General features: G+C 42.6%; 1 protein-coding gene across 1 annotated transcript in view; it reads right to left on the bottom strand.

The window, feature by feature from the left end:
* The window catches only part of LOC106583894 (proline-rich protein 12), a 44,262-nt gene that overhangs the window by 4,551 nt on the left and 15,911 nt on the right, over positions 1 to 23,800 (bottom strand). Inside the window, exons 6-15 of the mRNA XM_045706133.2 lie at positions 20,536 to 20,610; positions 12,951 to 13,749; positions 12,309 to 12,859; positions 9,221 to 9,337; positions 8,823 to 8,956; positions 7,859 to 8,664; positions 7,410 to 7,529; positions 7,000 to 7,097; positions 6,651 to 6,785; positions 2,633 to 2,728 (exon numbers count right to left, since the gene is read on the bottom strand). Coding sequence (XP_045562089.2) covers positions 2,633 to 2,728; positions 6,651 to 6,785; positions 7,000 to 7,097; positions 7,410 to 7,529; positions 7,859 to 8,664; positions 8,823 to 8,956; positions 9,221 to 9,337; positions 12,309 to 12,859; positions 12,951 to 13,749; positions 20,536 to 20,610 — 2,931 coding nt within the window. The remainder of the gene's footprint in view (positions 1 to 2,632; positions 2,729 to 6,650; positions 6,786 to 6,999; positions 7,098 to 7,409; positions 7,530 to 7,858; positions 8,665 to 8,822; positions 8,957 to 9,220; positions 9,338 to 12,308; positions 12,860 to 12,950; positions 13,750 to 20,535; positions 20,611 to 23,800) is intronic.

Below are 23,800 nucleotides of genomic sequence, written 5' to 3'. Positions count from 1 at the left end.
TCTTCACAAATGCTTAAATGCTTAATTATCCAAATGTAAAAGCATATACTGTACAGTACTGTATTTCTTCATCAGCATCTTTATGCTTTCGTTAATAAAATAATGATAAAAAATACTCTTTCAAACACACACGGTCACGTTGTACAGCGCGATGATGGCTATTAGCAGGGCTATATTTTGGCCTTTATGGGTGGCGCACAATTGGCACAGTGTTTTTCTCCCTCTAAAAAGAGAAATAAATGTTTTGGCCTTTATTCAGATTATAATCGCTCTTTCATTTTTTTGAAAACAAAATAAACTCCAAAATATCATTACACAGTATATTATCAACTTGATGACACAGTCTTATAGCCGGTACCTACATAAAGCTGAGTGACTCACTCATTCATGGCTTTGGATCAAAATAAACAAGTACCAACATTCTTTCTGATAGTCTTTAATAAAGTAATGTTTTGATTATCCTGACATGGACACCATGTACAGTATTATAATAGCCCATTATGGGCTATTAGCAGGACAATATACCTTTACCAACACCTCTCTGTATTTGATACTTTGTGGTTGGGGCCTCCCCAGTAGCGCAGCTGTCTAAGTCACCGCATCGCAATGTAAAATGCGTTGCTACAGATACCCGTGCCGGCCGCCACCGGGAGACCCATGAGACGGCTTTTGGTTTTAATTTAGAATCCTCCAATCCTTTATATGTAATTATTGGCGGAGAGTCACGTCATATTTTTCAATATACTGTAGGCGACATGAGTCTCACTAGAGTTGAGTAATGTGCTTTTAAAAGTGGTGTAGGTCTTATTTATTTAAAGAGCATATTAAAGTTAGTTGTAGGCTATTGCTTCAAATCCAATTGCTTCTATTTTAGCTCCATTGCGCGCTGCTCTGAGACAAGCATGGGGACTGTTCTTGATATTGAGATTTTTATTTTCACTGAATCTCCGTTTGGGTATTGGTTAGACTAGAATTAGAAAATTAGGTTGTAGAAATGTTATGCTCTCAGTGTAACCTTTATTTAACTAGGCAAGTCAGTTAATAACCTCTTTGGGCTAGGGGGCAGTATTTTCACGTCCGGATGAAAAGCATGCTCAAAGTAAACTGCCTGTTACTCAGGCCCAGAAGCTAGGATCTGCATATGCATGGTAGTATTGGATAAAAAACACTCTAAAGTTTCTAAAACTGTTAAAATAATGTCTGTGAGTATAACAGAACTGATTTGGCAGGCGAAACCCGAGTACAATCCACCCAGGGAATAATGTTTTAGGTCATTGTGTTTTCCAATGCTTTTCTATGGGAAACCTGATTTATTAAGGCCCAGATTGCAGATCCTATGGCTTCCACTAGATGTCAACAGTCTTTAGAAATTGTTTGATGTTTTTCTTTTGAAAAATGAAGAAGTAGTCCTATTCTTTCTAAGTGTTACTCAGGTGGACTTTTGGTGCGTGTGAACAGGAGCGCGCTCCTCGTTGTTTTTCTCCGGTATTGGAAACAGTTTATTCCGTCTTAAATTTGATCAATTATTTACATTTTAGGGTACCTGAGGTTGGATTAGAAACGTAGTTTGAAATGTTTGGACCAAGTTTACAGGTAGATACTTTGTAGTCATGTTGGACAAGTTGGAACCTGTGTATTTCTGAATCAAAAGCGTCAAATAAATTTACATTTTGGGGATATAAAGAAGGAATGTATTGAACAAAACGACCATTCATTGTGTCACTGAGAAATGCGTTCTCTGGAGTGATGAATCACATTTCACCATTTGGCAGTCCGACGGACAAATCTGGGTTTGGCGAATGCCTGGAGAACGCTACCTGCCCCAATGTATAGGGTCAACTGTAAAGTTTGGTGGAGGAGGAATAATAGTCAGGGGCTGATTTTCATGGTTTGGGCTAGGCCCCTTAGTTCCAGTGAAGGGGAATCTTAATGCTACAGCATATAATGACATTCTAGACGATTCTGTGCTTCCAACTTTGTGGCAACAGTTTGGGGGAAGGCTCTTTCCTGTTTCATCATGACAATAGCACTGTGCACAAAGCGAGATCCATACAGAAATGGTTTGTCAAGATGGGTGGGGAAGAACTTGACTGACTTGCACAGAGCCCTGACCTCAACGCCATCGAACACCTTTGGGATGAATTGGAATGCCGACTGCAAGTCAGGCCTACTCGCCCAACATCAGTGCCCAACCTCACTAATGCTCTTGAATGGAAGCAAATCCCTGCAGCTATATTCCAACATCTAGTGAAAAGCCTTCACAGAAAAGTGGAGGCTTTTATAGAAGCAAAGGAGGGACCAACTCCATATTAATGCCCATGAGTATAGACATGTTGCATATACATCTAACATGAATTGATGTTATGCAATTCAAATATCCACTCTAGGATGGATAATACATAAAGTGATTATTATATAAGCACAACAAATGACAGCCAACATTTCACAACAAAAGGACTAAATACACAGTGCTCCATTTGAATTATTCTTAACACAATGGAAACAGAGAGAGAGAGGAGGGGAAAGGGAGAGAATCAGGAAGAAAGTAGAGAAGAACAACAATGCCATAGAGGAAAGAGAGGGGTGTTGGAAGGTCAGTGTTGTGAAAAGCGATTGTGATGCTGAGTCTTACCTCCTTCTTGCAGTTCAGAAAGGTGTGATACTTGTAGTGATGGAGAGAATGATAAAGGCTATAGACACGACACGTCTCTGTGGACAGCTTGAGGTCCTGAGAGTCACAGAGAGAGAGGAAAAAGAGATGGATGGAAAGGAGAGAGGAAATCATTTATTAGGGAATCTCTCCGATTCTCTTGGACTGAGGATGAATAGGGAAAAGGCCTAGTCTACTATGTATTCACAACTTCAAATCAAATCAAATTGTATTAGTCACAGTGAAATGCTTACTTACGAGCCCCTAACCAACAATGCAGTTTAAAAATCTAAAATACAAATAAGAACAAGAAATAAAAGGTAACAAGTAATTAAAGAGCAGCAGTAAAATAACAATAGCGAGACTATATACAGGGGGGTACCGGTACAGAGAAAATGCGCGGGGAAACCGGTTAGCTGAGGTAATATGTACATGTAGGTAGAGTTATTAAAGTGACTGCATAGATGATAACAACAGAGAGTAGCAGCGGCGTAAAAGGGGGGGCAATGCAAGTAGTCTGGGTAGCCAGACTCTCTGACAACTTTTAGGGCCTTCCTCTGACACCGCCTGGTATAGAGGTCCTGGATGGCAGGAAGCTTGGCGCCAGTGATGTACTGGGCTGTACGCACTACCCTCTGTAGCGCCTTGTGGTCGGAGGCCGAGCAGTTGCCATACCAGGCATTGATGCAACCAGTCAGGATGCTCTCGGTGGTGCAGCTGTAGAACCTTTTGAGGATCTGAGGACCCATGCCAAATCTTTTCAGTCTCCTGAGGGGGAATAGGTTTTGTCGTGCCCTCTTCACAACTGTCTTGGTGTGCTTGGACCATGTTAGTTTGTTGGTGATGTGGACACCAAGGAACTTGAAGCTCTCAACCTGCTTCACTACAGCTCCGTCAATGAGAATGGGCGCGTGCTTGGTCCTCTTTTCCTGTAGTCCACAATCATCTCCTTTGTCTTGATCACGTTGAGGGAGAGGTTGTTGTCCTGGCACCACGCGGCCAGGTCTCTGACCTCCTCCCTACAGGCTGTATCGTTGTTGTCGGTGATCTGGCCTACCACTGTTGTGTCATCGGCAAACTTAATGATGGTGTTGGAGTCGTGCATGGGTGTGCAGTCATGAGTGAACAGGGAGTGCAGAGGGGACTGAGCACGCACCCCTGAGGGGCCCCTGTGTTAAGGATCAGCGTGACGGACGTGTTGTTACCTTCCCTTACCACCTAGGGGCGGCCTGTCAGGAAGTCCAGGATCCAGTTGCAGAGGGAGGTGTTAAGTCCCAGGGTCCTTAGCTTATTGATGAGCTTTGAGGGCACTATGGTGTTGAATGCTGAGCTGAAGTCAATGAATAGCATTTTCACATAGGTGTTCCTTTTGTCCAGGTGGGAAAGGGCAGTGTGGAGTGCAATAGAGATTGCATCATCTGTGGATCTGTTCGGGAGGTATGCAAATTGGAATGAGTCTAGGGTTTCTGGGATAATGGTGTTAAGGTGAGCCATGACCAGCCTTTCAAAGCACTTCATGGCTACTGATGTGAGTGCTACGGGTCGTTTGTCATTTAGGCAGGTTACCTTAGTGTTCTTGGGCACAGGGGCTATGGTGGTCTGCTTAAACCATGTTGGTATTACAGACTCGGACAGGGAGAGATTGAAAATGTCAGTGAAGACACTTGCCAGTTGGTCAGCGCATGCACGCAGTACACGTCCTGGTTATCCATCTGGCACGGCGGCCTTGTGAATGTTGACCTGTTTAAAGGACTTACTCACATCGGCTGCGGAGAGCATGATCACACAGTCTTCCGGAACAGCTGGTGCTCTCATGCATGTTTCAGTGTTATTTGCCTCGAAGCGAGCTTAGAAGGTAGCTATAGCTCATCAGGTAGGCTCGTGTCACTGTCACTCGGTTGTGCTTCCCTTTGTAGTCTGTAATGGTTTACAAGCCCTGCCACATCTGACGAGCATCAGAGCCGGTGTAGTATGATTCGATCTTAGTCCTGTATTGACACTTTGCCTGTTTGATGGTTTGTCGGAGGGCATAGCAAGATTTCTTATAAGCTTCCGGGTTAGAGTCCCGCTCCTTGAAAGTGGCAGCTCTAGCCTTTAGCTCAGCGTGGATGTTGCCTGTAATCCATGTCTTCTGGTTGGGGTATGTGCGTACGGTCACTGTGGGGATGACGTCATCGATGCACTTATTGATGAAGCCAATGACTGATGTGTGGTACTCCTCAATGCCATCGGAGGAATCCCAGAACATATTCCAGTCTGTGCTAGCAAAACAGTCCTGTAGCTTAGCATCTGCTTCATCTGACCACTTTTTTATTGATTGAGTCACTGGTGCTTCCTGCTTTAATTTTTGCTTGTAAGCAGGAACCAGGATGATAGAATTATGGGCAGATTTGCCAAATGGAGGGCGAGGGAGAGCTTTGTATGCGTCTCTGTGTGTGGATTAAAAGTGGGCCAGAGTTTTTTCCCCTCTGGTTGCACATTTAACATGCTGATAGAAATTTGTTGAGACGGATTTAAGTTTCCCTGCATTAAAGTCCCCGGCCACTAGGAGTGCCGCCTCTGGGTGAGTGTTTTCCTGTCTGCTTATGGCGGAATACAGCTCATTGAGTGCAATCTTAGTGCCAGCTTCAGTCTGTGGTGGTATGTAGACAGCTACAAAAAATACAGATGAAAACTCTCTAGGTAGATAGTGTGGTCTACAGCTTATCATGAGATACTCTACCTCAGGTGAGCAAAACCTCAAGACTTATACATAGTCCGCCACCCCTTGTCTTACCAGACGCCGCTATTCTATCCTGCCGATACAGCGTATAACCAGCCAGCTGTATGTTGATAATACCGTTGTTTAGCCACGACTCCGTGGAGCATAAGATATTACAGTTTTGAATGTCCCGTTGGTAGTTTAATCTTTCGTGTAGATCATCGATTTTATTTTCCAAGGATTGCACGTTTGCTAGCAGAATTGAAGGCAGTGGGGGTTTATTTGATCGCCTACAAATTCTCAGAAGGCAGCCAGACCTCCGACCCCTTTTTCTACACCTTCTCTTCACGCAAATGACGGGGATCTGGGCCTGTTCCCGGGAAAACAGTATGTCATTCACATAGGGCTCGTCAGACTCATTAAAGGAAATAAAGTATTCTGCCAGTTCGTGGTGAATAATCGCAGTTTTGATGACCAGAAGATCGGTCATAAGAGACGGTAGCAGCAACATTATGTACAAAATAAGTAAAAAAATAAGTTACAAACAACGAAAAGAAACAAACAAAAAAACACAATCGGTTAGGGGACACATAAAACGTCATCCTTCTTCTCCGGCGCCATCTTCACATACTTTCAGAGGACCACTAAAAATACAAATACACTTGATCAACGCTAAAAGAAGAAACATAGCCTCGTCGAGAACCAGGTTTCCCTGATTGGAAAGCCTGGTGAAGTCTATGGCCGAAAGTGGCTAAAAAGGGGTGGGAACCCGGTGTAAATCAGTGACGCCTTGCAACACGAAAAAAAACCCGATCAAATGCATTGCTTGGGCGGAGCTTAACACGCAGCACTCCTTCAACGGGCATGTGGGGGGAGGGTTCTTGAAATGTAAAATACCTAAAAATGTAGCCGCTGGAAGCCAGTGGACCATTCAAACCGTTTCCAAAGGACTTGACAACAACGTTTTTGGAGGTACGCGAGACTAGAAGAAATAAGACAACGCAAGTTTAAATAAGGACAGCGTCATGGTTTTGCTTTGTTAGCACATGGGTAAACACCATTCACACCGTGTTAAAACCACCGAGGTACAAGTTTATGTACAAAGCAAAGTGACAAACTGGTCCAGACTTTATTACTCCAGTTCTTGTGAAATAGAATGGTCTCTTCTACTCGGCTTCTACAACACCTAGACATAATCTTCAAGGCCAGGGTTAGCCACAGTGCAGCGGATTGGATACATTGGTGTCAGCAGTGTGATACTAAAGTCAAGGAGTTCATGACTGGATGTGGTTCACTCACCTGCTGTTTGGGCGTGGTGCTCTTCTTGACGCGGTTGAGGGTTTTACGGTTGTAGCACTCACCGCCGAGGTGCACTTTGACCGCTCCAGAGTCCAGGGGGTCTGCTGTCATTTTGGGGAACATATGCAGAGTCTCCTAAAGAAGAAAAATATAAAGATGGAGGGAGCAAGGGGGAGAGGGAGAAGTAGTAATTTCAACTGTTTTAAAGCTTTCACTTTTCTTTATGTTAGTGAGAAAGTTGGATGGAGATTGGAAGGAGATATGGTAAAACTCCAAACACAACAGGTACCTTCATAGGTAGGTATCACATCAGGTATCAGCATTTTTACAACTAAACAGACAGAATTACCTGGTGTTGGCCACTCATGTTGACTCTCCTTAACAGTCTCCTCTTTTGTTCGTTGAGTAGGCTGTCAATCTTCCTCATGGGCGGGAGGTACAACTCGTCTGGGGGCCAGAGTGGGAGGGACATAGAGTCTGTATGACTTATCTCATGACATCTTTCTTTCTTCCTTAATCCTACTCTCACCCACTTACTTTGATCAATCATCTCTTTACACACTCCCAGGGCTGGGGTAAATTCCCTTTGAATTCAGTCAATTTAGGAAGTAAACTGAAATTCTAATTCCAAATTATCATAGAGAAGCATTGCGAAAAATGTAATTTCAGTTTATTGACTGAATGGACACTGAATGTACCCCAGACCTGATCACATCATCACCCACTCATCTGCTCACACCACGACCCCATCCATCTCACCGTCTGTGTCCTCCAGGGCTTGAATCATGTCGGGGTCAAGTGCTGTACTGACCAGCATCTCTATGTAACTCCTGAACATCTCCCTCATGGCTCGACTGTTCATCCCCCCTCTCACCGGGGCTACGGGGGAGTGACACAGAGAGAGAGAGAGAGAGAGAGAGAGAGAGAGAGAGAGAGAGAGAGAGAGGAGAGAGAGAGCAGAGTGAGAGAGAGACAGAGAGAGAGAGAGAGAGAGAGACATAGAGTGAGAGAGAGACAGAGAGAGAGAGAGAGAGAGAGAGAGAGAGAGAGAATATGTCACTGAGTGGGTTTGAACCTGGGGCTCCAGTGTGTTACAAGACTTAACTCTCTGAGTTATAGCCAAGCCATTACACATAAATATACATACCAAAATTGCATTAACACACACACAGTTACACACACACACACAAACATACATAGTCCCTCACCTTGGTCCTCGCTGGGCCCATCGAGGGAGGAGTCTGAGTCAGAGGGGACTTCCTTCAGCCACTTCTTCCTCTTCTTGGGTGGAGGCTCCACCTTCACTAGCCTCGCCCTCGATGGGCGCTCTGTCTTCTTCTCTCCTCCTCCTCTCTTCTCCTCCCTCACTCTCTTTCGGTCCACTTCACTGCTCCTTCTCCCCACCTTCTCCTGAGGTGGTGAATGCCTCTTTTCTTTTTCTTCTCTCTCCTTCTTCTCCTTCTCTCGCTCTCTCTCTCTCTGTTTCTCTTTTTCCCTCTCCATCTCTCGCTCCTTTTCTTTTTCCCTCCTCTCTCGCTCCTTCTGCTCCCTCTCCTTCTCTTTCTGCTCTCTTGCTTTGTCGTTTTGCTCCCTCTCTTTCTGCGCTCTTGCTTTCTCCTTTTGCTCCATCTCTTTCTCTTTGTCCTTTTGCTCTCTCGCTTTCTCTTTTTGCTCCCTCTCTTTCTGCTCTTTCGCTTTTTCCTTTTGTTTCCTCTCTTTCTCTCTATCTTTCTCCTTTTGATCTCTCACTTTCTCCTTTTGTTCCCTCTCTTTCTCTTTCTGCTCCTTTTCCTTTTGCGCTCTCTCTTTCTGCTCCTTCTCTTTTTCCTTTTGCTTCCTCTCTTTTTGCTCCCTCTCTTTTTGCTCCCTCTCTTTCTGCTCCTTCTCTTTCTGCTCCTTCTCTTTCTGCTCCTTCTCTTTCTCCTTCCGCTCCCTCTCATCTCGCTCCAATCGGGGTGGAGTTTGACTGATGGCAGGGGGAGGTGGCTTGGGGAGCGATGGGAGTGATTGACGCCTGTCAAGGTACAAAAAAAATTAGTAATTTTGCAGGATATTGCTTACAGTTACACATGCATGGAGGTAGGGGCTACGGTTCTACATGGGGTTGGGCACGTATGAATCAAGACCCAGAGGAGTACGACAAACACACAGGGACTAACAGCACAAACCTACCTCAACATGAGTCTAGGTCTGTGCCAGGGTTTACGTGAGCACACACGGACATAATCCTTTTTATTGAAATTCTCCAGGAACTTGACATAGAGACGTTGGTACCGCATCTTGGCATCGCCAAAGTAGCCCAGATACTGAGAGAGAGAGAGAGAGAGAGAGAGAGAGAGAGAGAGAGAGAGAGAGAGAGAGAAAGGGAGGGAGGGAGGGAGGGAAATATTTATAGAGAGATAATCATTTTAGTTATTATAAACAAACAATGTGTAGCTTCAAAATATTTGTACAACCATCATGACGATCTTATGCTGGATTGTAAATCCTTGCATCCATCGCTGGATTGTACTTTAAGATTAAAGAGAAGGCGAGAGTCTCCTGTCTTAAATGGGATGTGAGTAACTCACGTTACTGGTGGCACAGAACTGCCTCTGTCCGTCTTTGATCTCAGGGCTGAACTTCTGCAGCAGGGCTTTCTGCACTCTCCAGATGGGTGGTGGCTCACGGCCGGTCTGCAGGGCCATCTTGAGAGACAAAGAGAGTATGTACAGTGCCTTCAGAAAGTATTCATACCCCTTGACTTACTCCACATTTTCCCATAATGACAAAGTGAAAATATGATTTTAGAAATGTTTGCAAATGTACTGAAAATGAAATACAGAAATATCCCATTTACATTTACACCCCTGGCAGAATCACCTCTGGCAGCGATTACAGCTGTGAGTTTTTCTGGGTAAATCTCTAAGAGCTTTGCACACCTGGATTGTACAAAATTTGCACATTATTCTTCTTAAAAGTCTTCAAGCCCTTCAAGTTGGTTGTTGCTCATTGCTAGACAGCCATTTTCAAGTCTTGCCATAGATTTTCAAGACGATTTAAGTCAAAACTGTAACTAGGCCATTCAGGAACATTCAATGTCGTCTTTGTAAGCAACTCCTGTGTATATTTGGACTTGTGTTTTAGGTTATTGTCCTGCTGAAAGGTGAATTTGTCTCCCAGTGTCTGTTGGAAAGAAGACTGAACAAGGTTTTCCTCTAACATTTTGCCTGTGCTTAGCACTATTCTGCTTATTTTTATCCCCCAAAAACTCCCCAGTCCTTGCCAATGACAAGCATACCCATAACATGATGCAGTCACCACCACCATGCTTGAAAATATGAAGAGTGGTACTCAGTGATGTGTTGTGTTTGCCCCAAACATAATGCTTTGTATTCAGGACATTAAGTTAATTTCTTTGCAGTTTTACTTTAGTGCCTTATTGCAAACAGGATGCATGTTTTGGAATATTTGTATTCTGTACAGGCTTCCTTCTTTTCACTGATTTAGGTTAGTATTGTTAACCTCTACAGGATCGGTGCCCCACCCCACGGGACGGTTGAGCTAACGAAGGTTAATGTGATTAGCATGAGGATGTAAGTAACAAGAAAATTTCACAGGACATAGACATATCTGATGGGCAGATATATCTATGGGCAGAAAGCTTAAATTCTTGTTAATCTAACTGCACTGTGCTATTTACAGTAGACACTACAGTGAAATAATACCATTCTATTGTTTGAGGAGACTGCGCAGTTATGAACTTGAAAAATTGATCAATAAACCATTTAGGCACATTTGGGCAGACTTGATACACCATTTTGAACAGAAATGCAATTGTTCATTGGAAAAGTCTAAAACGTTGCACATACACTGCTGCCATTTAGTGGCCAAAATCGAAATTGCACGTAACCTGTAATAATACATGGTGACTTTTCTCTTGAATTTCAAAGATGATGGTACAAAAAAATAAAAAAATAAGCGCATGCCTTTTCTTTGTATTATCTTTTACCAGATCTAATATGTTATATTCTCCTACATTAATTTCACATTTCCACAAACTTCAGTGTTTCCTTTCAAATGGTATCAAAAATATGCATATCCTTGCTTCAGGTCCTGAGCTACAGGCAGTTATTTTTGGGTATGTCATTTTAGGCAAAATTTTAGGCGATCCTTAACTACAATGTTTTTGATCCATCCTCAGTTTTCTCCTATCACAACCATTAAACTACGCAACTGTTTTAAAGTCACCATTGGCCTCATGGTGAAATGCCTGAGTGGTTTCCTTCCTCTCTGGCAACTGAGTTAGGAAGAACACCCGGGGGGATCATTTAGCTATTTGATTTGGAATTTATAGACACCTTTAGGTATCCCAAATGTTGTATTTTTCATTATTTGATAAAATATTGAATTTGGCCTTTACTTCTATAGCCTACAGAAATGCATTGAAAATCACGTCCATAAATGGCAAACAAAATGTCAACAAATAATTCATAAAGAATAAGGTTTTGAAGTCTATCCTATATCTAGGAGATATACGAAAGCTCAGGAAATATTTTTGTTATACATTGTTTTGCACATATTTACCCCCTTATTTTTGTTGCCACAAAGCCACCTCCATACATTTGTATGGGTTACCTTCAGACGAGTGGGGGTCGTAGAGCAAAACCGATATTAGTTTGTAGCCCAAACGGTTCAGACGCTATAGTCAGCAATTGGCACATCAACGTTACCGATTTCAGACGACTCCCGTGACACTTGTGGGGGTTCGTAGGACTGTTCAGATGCTACATACGTTTTCGTGAGAAAACCGATTTTCGGGATGTCTCATGGTCTGACAAACACAGCTGTAGCTCGGCCACCTTCCACCGCAGACGCGGAAGGCCGACATAGGTGGATGCAGCGGATTGATACCTCTGGGGATGTTTTTATTATGTTACTTAGATTGACGCACGGGTGTGTCTCTTAAGGATTAATAACTTCACCATGCTCAAAGGGATATTCAATGTTTTTTTGTTTTTTTTACCCATCTACCAATAGGTGCACTTATTTGCGAGGCATTGGAAAACCTCCCTGGTCTTTGTGGTTGAATCTGTGTTTGAAATGTACTGCTCGACTGAGGGACCTTACAGATAATATGTGTGTGGTATAGAGATGAGGTAGTCCTTTAAAATCATGTTAAACAATATTATTGCACACAGAGGGAGCCCATGCAACTCATGGTGTGACTTGTTAAGCACATTTGTAGTCCTGAACTTATTTAGGCTTGCCATAACTAAGGGGTTGAATACTAATTGACTCAAGACATTTCAGCTTTTCATTTTTTATGAATTAGGAAAAATGTCTAAAAACATGATCCCACATTGATATTATGGGGTTTTGTGTGTAGGCCAGTGACCCAAAATTAAAAATGTATCTATTTTAAATTCAGGATGTAACACAAAAAAATGTGGAAAAAGTCAAGGGATGTGAATACTTTCTGAAGGCACTGTAAGTGTGTGTATGTATGTGTGTGTGTGTGTGTGTGTGTGTGTGTGTGTGTGTGTGTGTGTGTGTGTGTGTGTGTGTGTGTGTGTGTGTGTGTGTGTGTGTGTGTGTGTGTGTGTGTGTGTGTGTGTGTGTGTGTGTGTGTGTGTATGAGTGAGAAGACAAGACATAGTGAATGCCAGAAGCCCTCACCTTGAGCGTGCCAATGTCCTCAGTCCGCACCACAAACTCGTCCCTCTCCCGGAAGATGCCCTCGCCGCCACTCTCGCTGTCCTCCTCCTCGCTCTCTCCAGCGATGGCCGCATTGTCCTGCTTTTTGGCCAGGTGCAGAGAGGTGATCTTGGAGGCTGGAGCATCCTCAGGGGTGGGGGGTGAGGGTGGGGAAGAGGAGGGCGAGGAGGAAAGCTGGGCCAGCTCTGGAGCATCCGAAAGGGGAGGAGAGGAGGAGGGAGGGGGGGTAGTAGAGGGGGGCATTGCAGGGGAAGGGGAGGGTGGAGAGGGTAGGGCCAGGGGCGAGGAGCTGGGGGGAGGAGAGGTGGAGGGGTTGTGGTGGGGGTGGTGGGTTTGTTGGGGGGACGGCTGCTTCTGCTCCTCTTCATCATCCTCATGCTGGAAGGGCAGAGGAGAGGGTGGGGAGAGTGGTGGGGGAGATAGGGGGGAGGGGGAGGAAGAAGTGAGAGGGGAAGGGGAGAGGGATGGGGGAAAGGGGGGTGCGGTGGCGAGGGGAGGCCCGGATGGAGAATCTGGGGGGGGGTTCAGAGTATATTACATCTTTGGAAATGAACAACTGTTTGTCATACCATTCCAGAATATCTGAGGTTGTAGGCTACTCACCTTCCACTTTAGGAGCATCCAGCATCTCAAACTCAGGCTCTCTCTCCTCCTCTTCTCTCTCCTCTACCTCTTCCTCCACACCCCTGCGCTCTACATTCAGGTCTTCCTTTACCCTCTTCTTCTCCATCTCCTCCTCTTCCTCCTCTTTCTCCATCTCCTCTTGTCGTTCATCCTCTCTGTCCATCCCATTCAGTCCTTCCTGTTCTGGGGACGGTGTATTTGGCTGTGTGTTGGCCTGTGTGTTGTGAAGTTGCATGTTTGTCTCTACGTCATTGTCCTGCTCCTCCAGATCGGCTACGTCCTCCTGCATTTGGGCCACGGGCGGCGGCGTTTGTGGCAGCGATGGGCTCTGAGACGGAGATGGGCTGGTTGGGGGCAGGGCCACGGCTGCAGCCAGTGAATGGGGCGTGTCGTAAAGGGCAGATATGGCCGAGGAGATGCTCTTCTGCAGGTCCTGGTTCTTACTGACAGAGTCCTCCTCCTCGTCGGAGGAGAAGGACGGCAGTGTCTCCAGGTTCCTCTTCAGCTCGTCGTCCAGACGCTTACAGGGACTCAGCCCGTCCTCGCCCTCGCTACTGTCCCCAAACGGAGGGGGTGGAGGAGGGGGCGGTGGAGGGGGAGGCGGGGACAGGATCCTACCCTTCATGGAGGAAGAGTCTGTGGTTTCAACTCCTTCCACTGGCCCTCCAAGGTCTTGTGGTCCACCAGGTCCAGATTCAGGCTGCTTCTTCCCCGTTTTGAGGAAGTCCAGGAAGGAGGCCATGAAATTAGACTTCAGCTCCGGGGGCTTGTCCTCTGTCTAAGAGGGAGGAGGAGAGGAGATGAGGAGAGGAGAAAAGAGAGGGAAGAGGAAAGGTGAGGTGCAGACAAGACAGGGGAGGAAAGAAATAAGAAAATGAATGGCAGGAGAAATAATGACAAAAAGGTGTGAATGGGAAAAGAAAAAAAAGAGTATATAGGAGGGAGATTTTTATATATCATTATAATAAAGCTCGGACTGAAACAAATGGTAATAAATCCCTAAATGCTATATAACCGTATTTTTCCATGCTTCGTGTTGGGGTGTACCTTTATAAAGCTTTCTCTTCCTCTGAATAGAGGTAGTTCACCTTACCAACAGCAGGGGGGGGTCTGAGGGTGGTAAGAAAATATAATTGGGTAACCGTGGCAACAGCTACCCTGGCAACAGCCTTCTCTCTCTTCTCTCCCTTTCTCTCTGATTTATTGTCAGTCAGAGAGGCTGGCTGTCAATCACCTCCGACTCATGCCTCCGCTTCGCCCTCTATAGGCTGCCGATATGCGCACACACACACAGCCTTACACACAGCCTCACACACACAGCTCTATGTAGATACACACACACACGCACACGCACAGCCTCACATACACACAGACTCACATACACACAGCCTTACATACACACACCTCTAATGCATCTTCAAAGCACAGCCAAATGGTGAGGTCATTTGTTTCGGCTGTCCTGACACTTTCAGATGTAAGTGGTATCCCTCTGGGCACACTGCGTCATTTCAACGTGGATAATTGGCTAATATTTGATTGAGACGTTGATCAATGAGATTACAACCTATATTCACCCACTCAAAAAAACAGGCAAAAGTTAGTTGAATTTCCAATGTGTATCACTATGCTTTCAACCATTTAAAAGCACAACCAAATTCCAAAATAAAAACAATGTCTGATAAAACAATGTCTGATTTTGGGGGAAAATACAGTTATATAGCCTTTAGGGATTTATTATAATTTGTTTCAGTCCAAGCTTTATTATAATAATATATAAAAATCTCCCTCCTATATACTCTCTTTTTTTCTCTTCCCCATTCACACCTTTTTCTAATTATTTCTCTATCACTGCACTTTCAACCATATAAATTCACAGCAAAGTTCAAATTGGAATACAAAGTCAGATATTTATTTCATTTATACAATAGATTAATGTGATATCACTGTGCTTCATCTAATAGCAGAACCAAATTACCTAGATTGCAGTTGAGATTACAGTAAAAGTCCGTGGTGCAAGTGATCAATGCCGTTCGAGATTCTGCAGAGATTATTACAGCTATCTCCACAGACCTGCGTTGATCTATGCATGCTATCTTACACGCACGTTTTATATGATTACATAAGAAGAAATGTATTGTTACAGTAACCTCAAAATGTGGCGCTTGGATGTGTCAATGCCGTTTGAGATTCTGTGCAAATTATTACAGCAATCTCCACAGACTTGCGATGACCTATGCATGCTATCTTGAAGATGCACGCTTTATATGATTACATGTGTTGTTGTATGTGTCGAATTGCTATGCTTTATCTTGGCCAGGTCGCAGTTGCAAATGAGAACTTGTTCTCAACTAGCCTACCTGGTTAAATAAAGGTGAAATAAGAAGAATTTGGCCATGGATGTGTTACTCATATTATTGTATTTCAAAAGTGATATTGAATTGTGTTTAGTTGTCAATGCAACCAAATATCAACATTTGAAAAAGATGTTGATCTTCTACTTGGATAGCTCCATCTGTGCAACTGACTAGGTCTGCCTTTAATTCCTGTTAATCTACAAATTAATAATTGATATGTTGGATTCACGTCTCCATCTCAACCAAAATTCTAAGTTATAGAATAGGACTAAATCAAATCAAACTTTAAATGAACTTTCAATAGAGTTTGATTTGATTTAGTCCTATACTTTAACTTAGATTTTGGTTGAGAAGGAAACGTGAATCCAACATATTCATTTTTAATTTGTAGACAAACTGGAATTAAAGCCAGACTAAGTCAGTGGCACAGATAGAACATTTCAAGCAGAAGATACATCTCCTTCAAATGTTGATATTTGGTTGCGTTGACAACCAAACACTAAATTCAATATCACTAAATATCATTACATTTTAAATCAACCAGAGTTTGAAACCCTAGGCCTATTGTATTTAAATGTTTTTGTTGAATTCTGGATTGAATTAAAACAGTTGCTGCTGATGACTTTGCAAATAGCATCACTGATGATTGATAAAGTATGGTCACATATTTGCTCTGTTAAACCTACCCTTTGGAATGATAGCAACAGTGACTCTATTTAGTTTTTAAGTGGAGCTCTCTCAACAATCATTCTCACAATAGCACATCGCTAATAGTCAGTGACAAATATAATAGCTGGGCTTTGTTAAAACTTTGGATGGGAGGGTAGCTGTAGCTAGATCAATTCTCCAGTAGGAGGTGCTGCCAGGCCTATTGGTACAAATTCAACATATTTCAACATAAGGTTTGTCTATGTTGAAATTTGGTTACCTTGATGACATAATCCTGTGGTTGATAACCTCAAAACAATAGTTGATAACTTTTTTCAAATCCAATGTAGATTCTACATCACAATACGTTGACAAATTACGCTGAAACAACGTTGATTCAATCAGTTTGTACCCAGTGGGATATTTTCAAAACTCTAAGTACAAAACTAAACTGATAACACTTGTATCTTATGCTCAGAACATTTGATTGTTCCTTCATTGGGGTTTCACACATATTTCACCCCTGAGTCATTCATACAAAATCCACATTTTTTGTGAAATACCATGAGAACATTTTATTTAGTCACCAATACATCAGATAATGATGATAGGCTCAACATTTAGTCAAGTTAACTACTATTCGATCCAATAGCAAAAAATACAACATACACATTTTAACACTGTTCTTTTTGAAGTGCTGAATAGAAAGAATAGTAGATGGTAAATATAATTTTCCATACAGTATTTGGCTATAGCTTGACATGCACAGATTTTCTTTATGATTTGTATCAATTGACAGGTTTTGAGCGCGTTGAGATATACACTACTTATACAAAAATATATACTCCCCTTCAAATTAGTGGATTCAACTATTTCAGCCACACACGTTGCTGACAGGTGTATAAAATCGAGCACACCGCCATGCAATCTCCATAGACAAACACTGGCAGTAGAATGGCCTTACTGAAGAGCTCAGTGACTTTCAACATGGCACCGTCATAGGATGCCACCTTTCCAACAAGGCAGTTCGTAAAATGTCTGCCCTGCTAGAGCTGCCACGGTCAACTGTATAAGTGTTGTTATTGTGAAGTGGAAACGTCTATGAGCAACAAAGGCTCAGCAGCAAAGTGGTAGGCCACACAAGCTCACAGAACGGGACCGCCGAAGCGTGTAAAAAGTGTGGAAGAACTTCACTGGCCTGCACAGAGCCCTGACCTCAACTCCATCAAACACATTTGGGATGAATTGGAACGCAGACTGCGAGTCAGACTAATCGCCCAACATCAGTGCCCGACCTCACGAATGCTCTTGTGGCTGAATAGTAGAAAGTCCCCGCAGCAATGTTCCAACATTTAGTGGAAAGCCTTCCCAGAAGAGTGGAGACTGTTATAGCAGCAAAGGGGACACTCCATATTAATGCCCATGATTTTTGAATGAGATGTTTGACGAGCAGGTGTCCACATACTTTTGGTCATGTAGTGTATGTCAGCCTTACAGTTTCATTATCCTTATACAGTACATATGTTTTGGCTCTGTACTCCAGCACTTTGGATTTTAAGTGATACAATGACTATGAGGTTAAAGTGCAGACTGTCAGCTTAAATTTGAGGGTATTTTGTTTAATTTCTATTTTGTGCCCAATAGAAATAAATGGTAAATAATGTATTCTGTCATTTTAGAGTCACTTTTATTGTAAATAAGAATAGAATATGTTTCTCAACACTTCTACATTAATGTTTGTTGCTACCATGGTTACGGATAGTCCTGAATGAATTGTGAATAATGATGAGTGAGAAAGTTAGACGCACAAATATCATACCCTCAAAAAATGCTAACCTCCCCTGTTATTGGGATGGTGAGAGGTTAGCATTTTTTGGGGGTATGATATTTGTGCGTCTAACTTTCTCACTCATCATTACTCACAATTCATTCAGCACTATCTGTAATCATGGTAGCATCCATATTAATGTAGAATTGTTTAGAAACATATCATATTCTTACAGTATTTACAATAAAAATGACACCATGCTTTATTTACCATTCATTTCTATTGGGCACAAAACAATTTGAAACACAACCAAAACAAACAGCAAATGCATCCAACAAGTTTGTAGAGTCACAAGCTTGATGTAAACACTGCATGCTAGGAATATGGGACCAAATACTAATCTTTTGACTACTTTAATACACATAAGTGAATTTGTCCCAATACTTTTAGTCCCCTAAAAGACAAAGTAGAAATTGTTTCAAATTCCTTATATTAAGCAAACCAGACGGCACCATTTTCTTGTTTTTTAAATGTATGGATAGCCAGGGGCACAATCCAACATTCAGAAACCATTTACAAATGAAGCATGTATGTTTAGTGAGTCCGCCAGGTCAGAGGCAGTAGAGATGACCAGGGATGTTATCTTGATAAGGACTTGAATGTTACCAGTCTCCTGTCCTGCTAAGCATTCAAAATGTAACTTATACTGTTGAGTGTCAGGGAAAATGTATGGAGTAAAAAGTACATTATTTTCTTTAGGAATGTAGTGAAGTAAAAGTAAAAGTTGTCAAAAATATGAATAGTAAAGTAAAGTACAGATACTTGGCAGCAGCGTAGCCTAGTGGTTAGAGCATTGGACTAGTAACCGATACCGTAAGATCAAATCCCCGAGCTGACAAGGTACAAATCTGTCGTTCTGCCCCTGAACAAGGCAGTTAACCCACTGTTCCTAGGCCATCATTGAAAATAAGAATTTGTTCTTAACTGACTTGCCTAGTTAAATAAAGGTAATAAAAAAACGACTTAAGTAGTATTTTTACTTAAGTACTTTACACCACTGCCTAAAATGGGGGCGCTGTAAATTCTAAACGGTTCACCCGATATGGATGAATACCCTCAAATTAAAGCTGATTGTTTGCACTTCATAGTCTCATATTCATTGTATAATTTCAAATCCAAAGTGCTGGAGTACAGAGTCAAAATAACAAAAAATGTATCACTGTCCCAATACTTTTGGAGCTCACTGTATATTGTTATATACAACCCAGGTATTTCAGCAGTGCTACACTATAATTAAAAATGGTAGCACATAGAGTGACTCTTTCTCAGGTGTCCTGTGTGAATTTAAATATGCTCTCTCTAATTCTCTCTTTCTTTCTCTCTCTCGGAGGACCTGAGCCCTAGGACTATGCCTCAGGACTACCTGGCTTGATGACTCCTTGCTGTCCCCAGTTCATCTGGCTGTGCTGCTGCTCCAGTTCCAACTGTTCTGCCTGCAGCTATGGAACCCTGACCTGCTCACCGGACGTGCTACCTGTCCCAGACCTGTTGTCCCAGACCTGCTGGAACCCTGACCTATTCACCGGACGTGCTACCTGTCCCAGACCTGCTGTTTTCAACCCTCTAGAGACAGCAGGAGCGGTAGAGATACTCTCAAAGATCGGCTATGAAAAAGCCAACTGACACTTACTCTTGTGTTACTGACTTGTTGCACCCTCGACAACTACTATGATTATTATTATTTGACCATGCTGGTCATTTATGAACATTTGAACATCTTGGCCATGTGCTGTTATAATCTCCACCCGGCACAGCCAGAAGAGGACTGGCCACCCCTCATAGCCTGGTTCCTTTCTAGGTGTCGGCCTTTCTAGGGAGTTTTTCCTAACCACCGTGCTTCTACACCTGCATTGCTTGCTGTTTGGGGTTTTAGGCTGGGTTTCTGTACAGCACTTTGAGATATCAGCTGATGTAAGAAGGGCTATATAAATAAATTCTACTTTGTCCTATTGAAGCACACTGGCTGATGGAGTTTGATGATGTAGTATTTACAGCCACATCCATATATATGATTTGGTTTTACCTTCCAACATAAATCTATGTCAATTTGATACATTTATGAGGGAAAAATATAGAAATGTAGTGTTCAGAAGTTATCAAACTATATAAGCTACAGTAACTAGGCATGAGCATACTTTTGGTTCAGTAGTTATCAGTTTGGAGCACTTTGATTAAGTGATAGTTGTGTTGTTAGAAAATGACAAGAACATAATATCTAAAGGCAAGTGAATATTGCATTTTGAAAACCAGATACTTGGATTGAATATGTGTCCAAATTGAAAGAGTGTTTTGGTGAAGTTCTTTGTTGTATGTACTCAGTCAATCGAAAATAGAGTTGTGAAAATGACCCACATACTTCTGAAAATTGCACCTTAAATGTTTTTTTAAAAACTTACACACACCAATGTGTGGTTCTCTTTTGTCTTTCCCCGACTTTACTCTGAAGCTTGAAATATCACTTGTGGAGCCCTATGCCCCTCTATCTTTATGCCCCACTAACCACAATATCTAACTACACACATAAACTCTCCTTTGGATGTTTGTGTTCCAGTCAACGTTAGCCCACCACTGTTCTGACTGAGGTAGAGCCTTCCCTGCAGCCTTCTTGTCTGGCGAGTTTCCCAGCGCTGAAGGGATCTCTGAGTTATACGACTTGTGAAATATGAGTAATGAATTATAGATAATACTGTGAGTTATTAGGAGGTGTAGCTAGGGACGGATTGAGGTTTCTCACCGTGTTGGAGAGCTTCTGCATGGCAGCCCAAGCCTCTGGGGTCAGCTGCTCATCCATGTCCCTCTCCCACGTCATCTGTGGCAGCCACAAAGCAAAGACATTAATCATATGTTCAAAAAACTAAACCCATATTCAATTAAAGGCAGTGTCCGGCTAGCTTGTTTCATGGGGTAACATTTACATTGTTGGCATATCGGCACTGCTGTGTGCTACAAGAGAGGTTTAATTAATGATTCAATTGATGATTGGTGAATTGACTGATTGACTTTGCATTGTTGTCAGGTTGAAGTCACATTCCATGATCTATAGAGTGACGTGAGGAAACCGGTCGCCACTGTTTTGACTGTTCAACCCGCTTCAAATCAATATGGACATCTGAACACACTTGATTAAGACAAAACAACAGTCTTTGTTGCACCACTGTGATAATGTTGTATCATCTCATCAATTAAACTTACTGCATTATGTTAAAAAGGCATTAGTCAATTGACATCGGTATATTTTTATAATTACAACAGCTTTACAATGAGTAAAAGGCAAGTGATGAGAATTAGGGAGGGATTCTGCTCCTCACCCCCCTACCCCTGCAAATCGCACAGAAATGTACACTGTTCATTTCATTGGCCACTTTCCTGAGTCCACACTCTCCCTGTTGCTGAGGCAACAGCCGCCATTTTACTTTTACCATGACCAACCAGCAGACATCAACAGATGGAATCCAGAACATCAAACTCACACAAAAAGACTCCATCTTATCTATCGCTAGCCCAACATAAGAAATACATTCAAAAGCCCTACCCCCCTTAATATCATACATGGCTGGCTGCTGCTACACTGTAACGCTCAGACTACAATCACATATTGATAGAGGATGAGGTGACTTTAAGTGCTTTGAGCACCTGGAAAAGGGCATTGTAAAGGTTAGGAAAATGTGGCATTATATGTACCATCTTAACGACTTCCTATGAGATTCCGACCATTATTATACAAATACTGAATATAAATATACAGTGCCTTCAGGAAGTATTCACACCCCTTGACTTTTTCCACATTTTGTTGAGTTACAGTCTGAATTTAAAATTGATTCAATTGAGATGTTGTGTCACTGGCCTACACACAATACCCCATAATGTCAAAGTGGCATTGTGTTTTTAGAAATATTTAGAAATGTATTAAAAATGAAAAGCTGAAATGTCTTCAGTCAATAAGTATTTAATCTCTTTGTTATGGCAAGCCTAAATACTGCAAGTTCAGGACTACAAATGTGCTTAAAAAGGTCACATAAGAAGTTGCATTTACTCACTGAAATAATAGTGTTTAACATGATTTGGAATGACTACCTCATCTCTGTACCCCACACAGAGCGGCAGGTAGCCTAGTGGTTAGAGCGTTGGACTAGTAACCAGAAGGTTGCAAGATCGAATCCCTGAGCTGACAAAGGTAAAAATGTGTCGTTCTGTCCCTGAACAAGGCAGTTCCTAGGCTGTCATTGAAAATCAGAATTTGTTCTTAACTGACTTGCCTATCTACACTGGAGTTACTTACCAAGATGACACTGAATGGTCCTGAGTGGCCTAGGTTTGAAAATATATGGCAATTCTTGAAAATGGCTGTCTAGCAACAGAGCTTGAAGAATTTTCAAAATAATAATAATAATAATGTGAAAATATTGTACAATCCAGGTGTCTTTCCCAGAAAGACTCACAGCTGTAATCATTGCCAAAGGTGATTCTAACTGTAAGGACAGACGCTGGGAGACGAAAAGCAAGTACAGGAATTGAACATTTCATAAACACAGACATGAAACAGAACATGGACAGGGACAATAATGCTGACACGAGGAACAAACAGATATAGAAGGGGCAATCAACAAAGTGAAGGAGTCCAGGTGAGTCCAATATTGTGCTGATGCGCGTAATGATGGGCAGCCTGGTGCCAGGGAGGTGAGGGGGAGCAGGCGTGACAGTACACCCACCCCACACCTGGGCGAACCTGACGGGCCGGCCAAGACAGGGGAGCCGGCTGAGGGGTGGGAGCCTGACGTGCCGGCTGAGGCGTGGGAGCCGGCTGAGGCGTGGGAGCCTGGCGAACCGGCTGAGGCATGACGTGGGGTGGGAGCCTGCCGAGCCAACCAAGGCACGGAAACCTCTCGAGCCAGCTAAGGTGTGGAAGCCCGAAGAGCCAGCTGAGGCACCCCTGGTTCCTTCGGCAGCGGCCCCGGACCCAATGTCACCAACCAAAAAACAAAACTCCCTGATGCTTCAATTTGTGGTGTCAGCATTCTGTAAGAACAGACGCTGGGAGACAAGAAGCAAGTACAGGGAGTGAACATTTAATAAACACGGACATGAAACAGAACACGGACAGCGTCTGGACATGGAAAAACAAAACTACAATAATGCTGACACGGGGAACAAACTGAGGAACAAACAGATATAGAAGGGGCAATCAACAAAGTGAAGGAGTCCAGGTGAGTCCAATATTGCGCTGATGCGCGTAATGATGGTGACAGGGGTGCGTAACGATGTGCAGGAAGAGCGGGAGCAGGCGTGACACTAACATGTATTGACTCAGGGGTGTGAACACTTATGTAAATTTGATATTTCTGTATTTCATTTTCAATACATTTGCAAACATTTTTAAAAACATGTTTTCACTTATTCATTATGGGGCATTGTGTGTAGATGGTGAGATTTAAAAAAATACTTAATCCATTCTGAATTCAGGCTGTAACACAACAAAATGTTGAATAAGTCAAGGGGCATGAATACTTTCTGAAGGCACTGTAAATACTGAATACTATATATGCTGAATTTAAATATATAAAATCAGATATAGATTAAAAACATACTCGTTATCACATCAAGTAGATGTCCAAGTTCTTTTTTGGGACTAGTTGTTCATATCAGAAATATTTCAGTTTTCAATGCAAAAGGTTTGTCAGTTTAAATTGAAGTTTAAATAAAGTGATCCCTCCCAAACTGGTGTGTATAATGTGACAAGAAAGAGGAGAAAACTCTCAGGTTTGGTCACACACCACAGAGTGTCAATCCCCAAAAATGTGCATAGTAAAATTATTACTGATTTGACGTGATTCAACCCCCCAACCCTTTTCATAAGTAAAAAATTACAATTCCTACACTATGTGCATGACAGACAGATTTACACTTCAAATAACTTTGTCGTTCTCACCTTGTAGTGAGAAGCTCTGCTGAACATGAATAATTAAAAACATATATCAGGTACACCCACTAATGAGAAGAAA

The sequence above is a fragment of the Salmo salar genome, chromosome 23 (assembly GCF_965601325.2).
Source record: "Salmo salar chromosome 23, fSalSal1, whole genome shotgun sequence".
NCBI lineage: Eukaryota > Metazoa > Chordata > Actinopteri > Salmoniformes > Salmonidae > Salmo > Salmo salar.
Note: the sequence above shows the minus strand (reverse complement) of the source record. Positions and strands in the feature narration are given on the sequence as shown.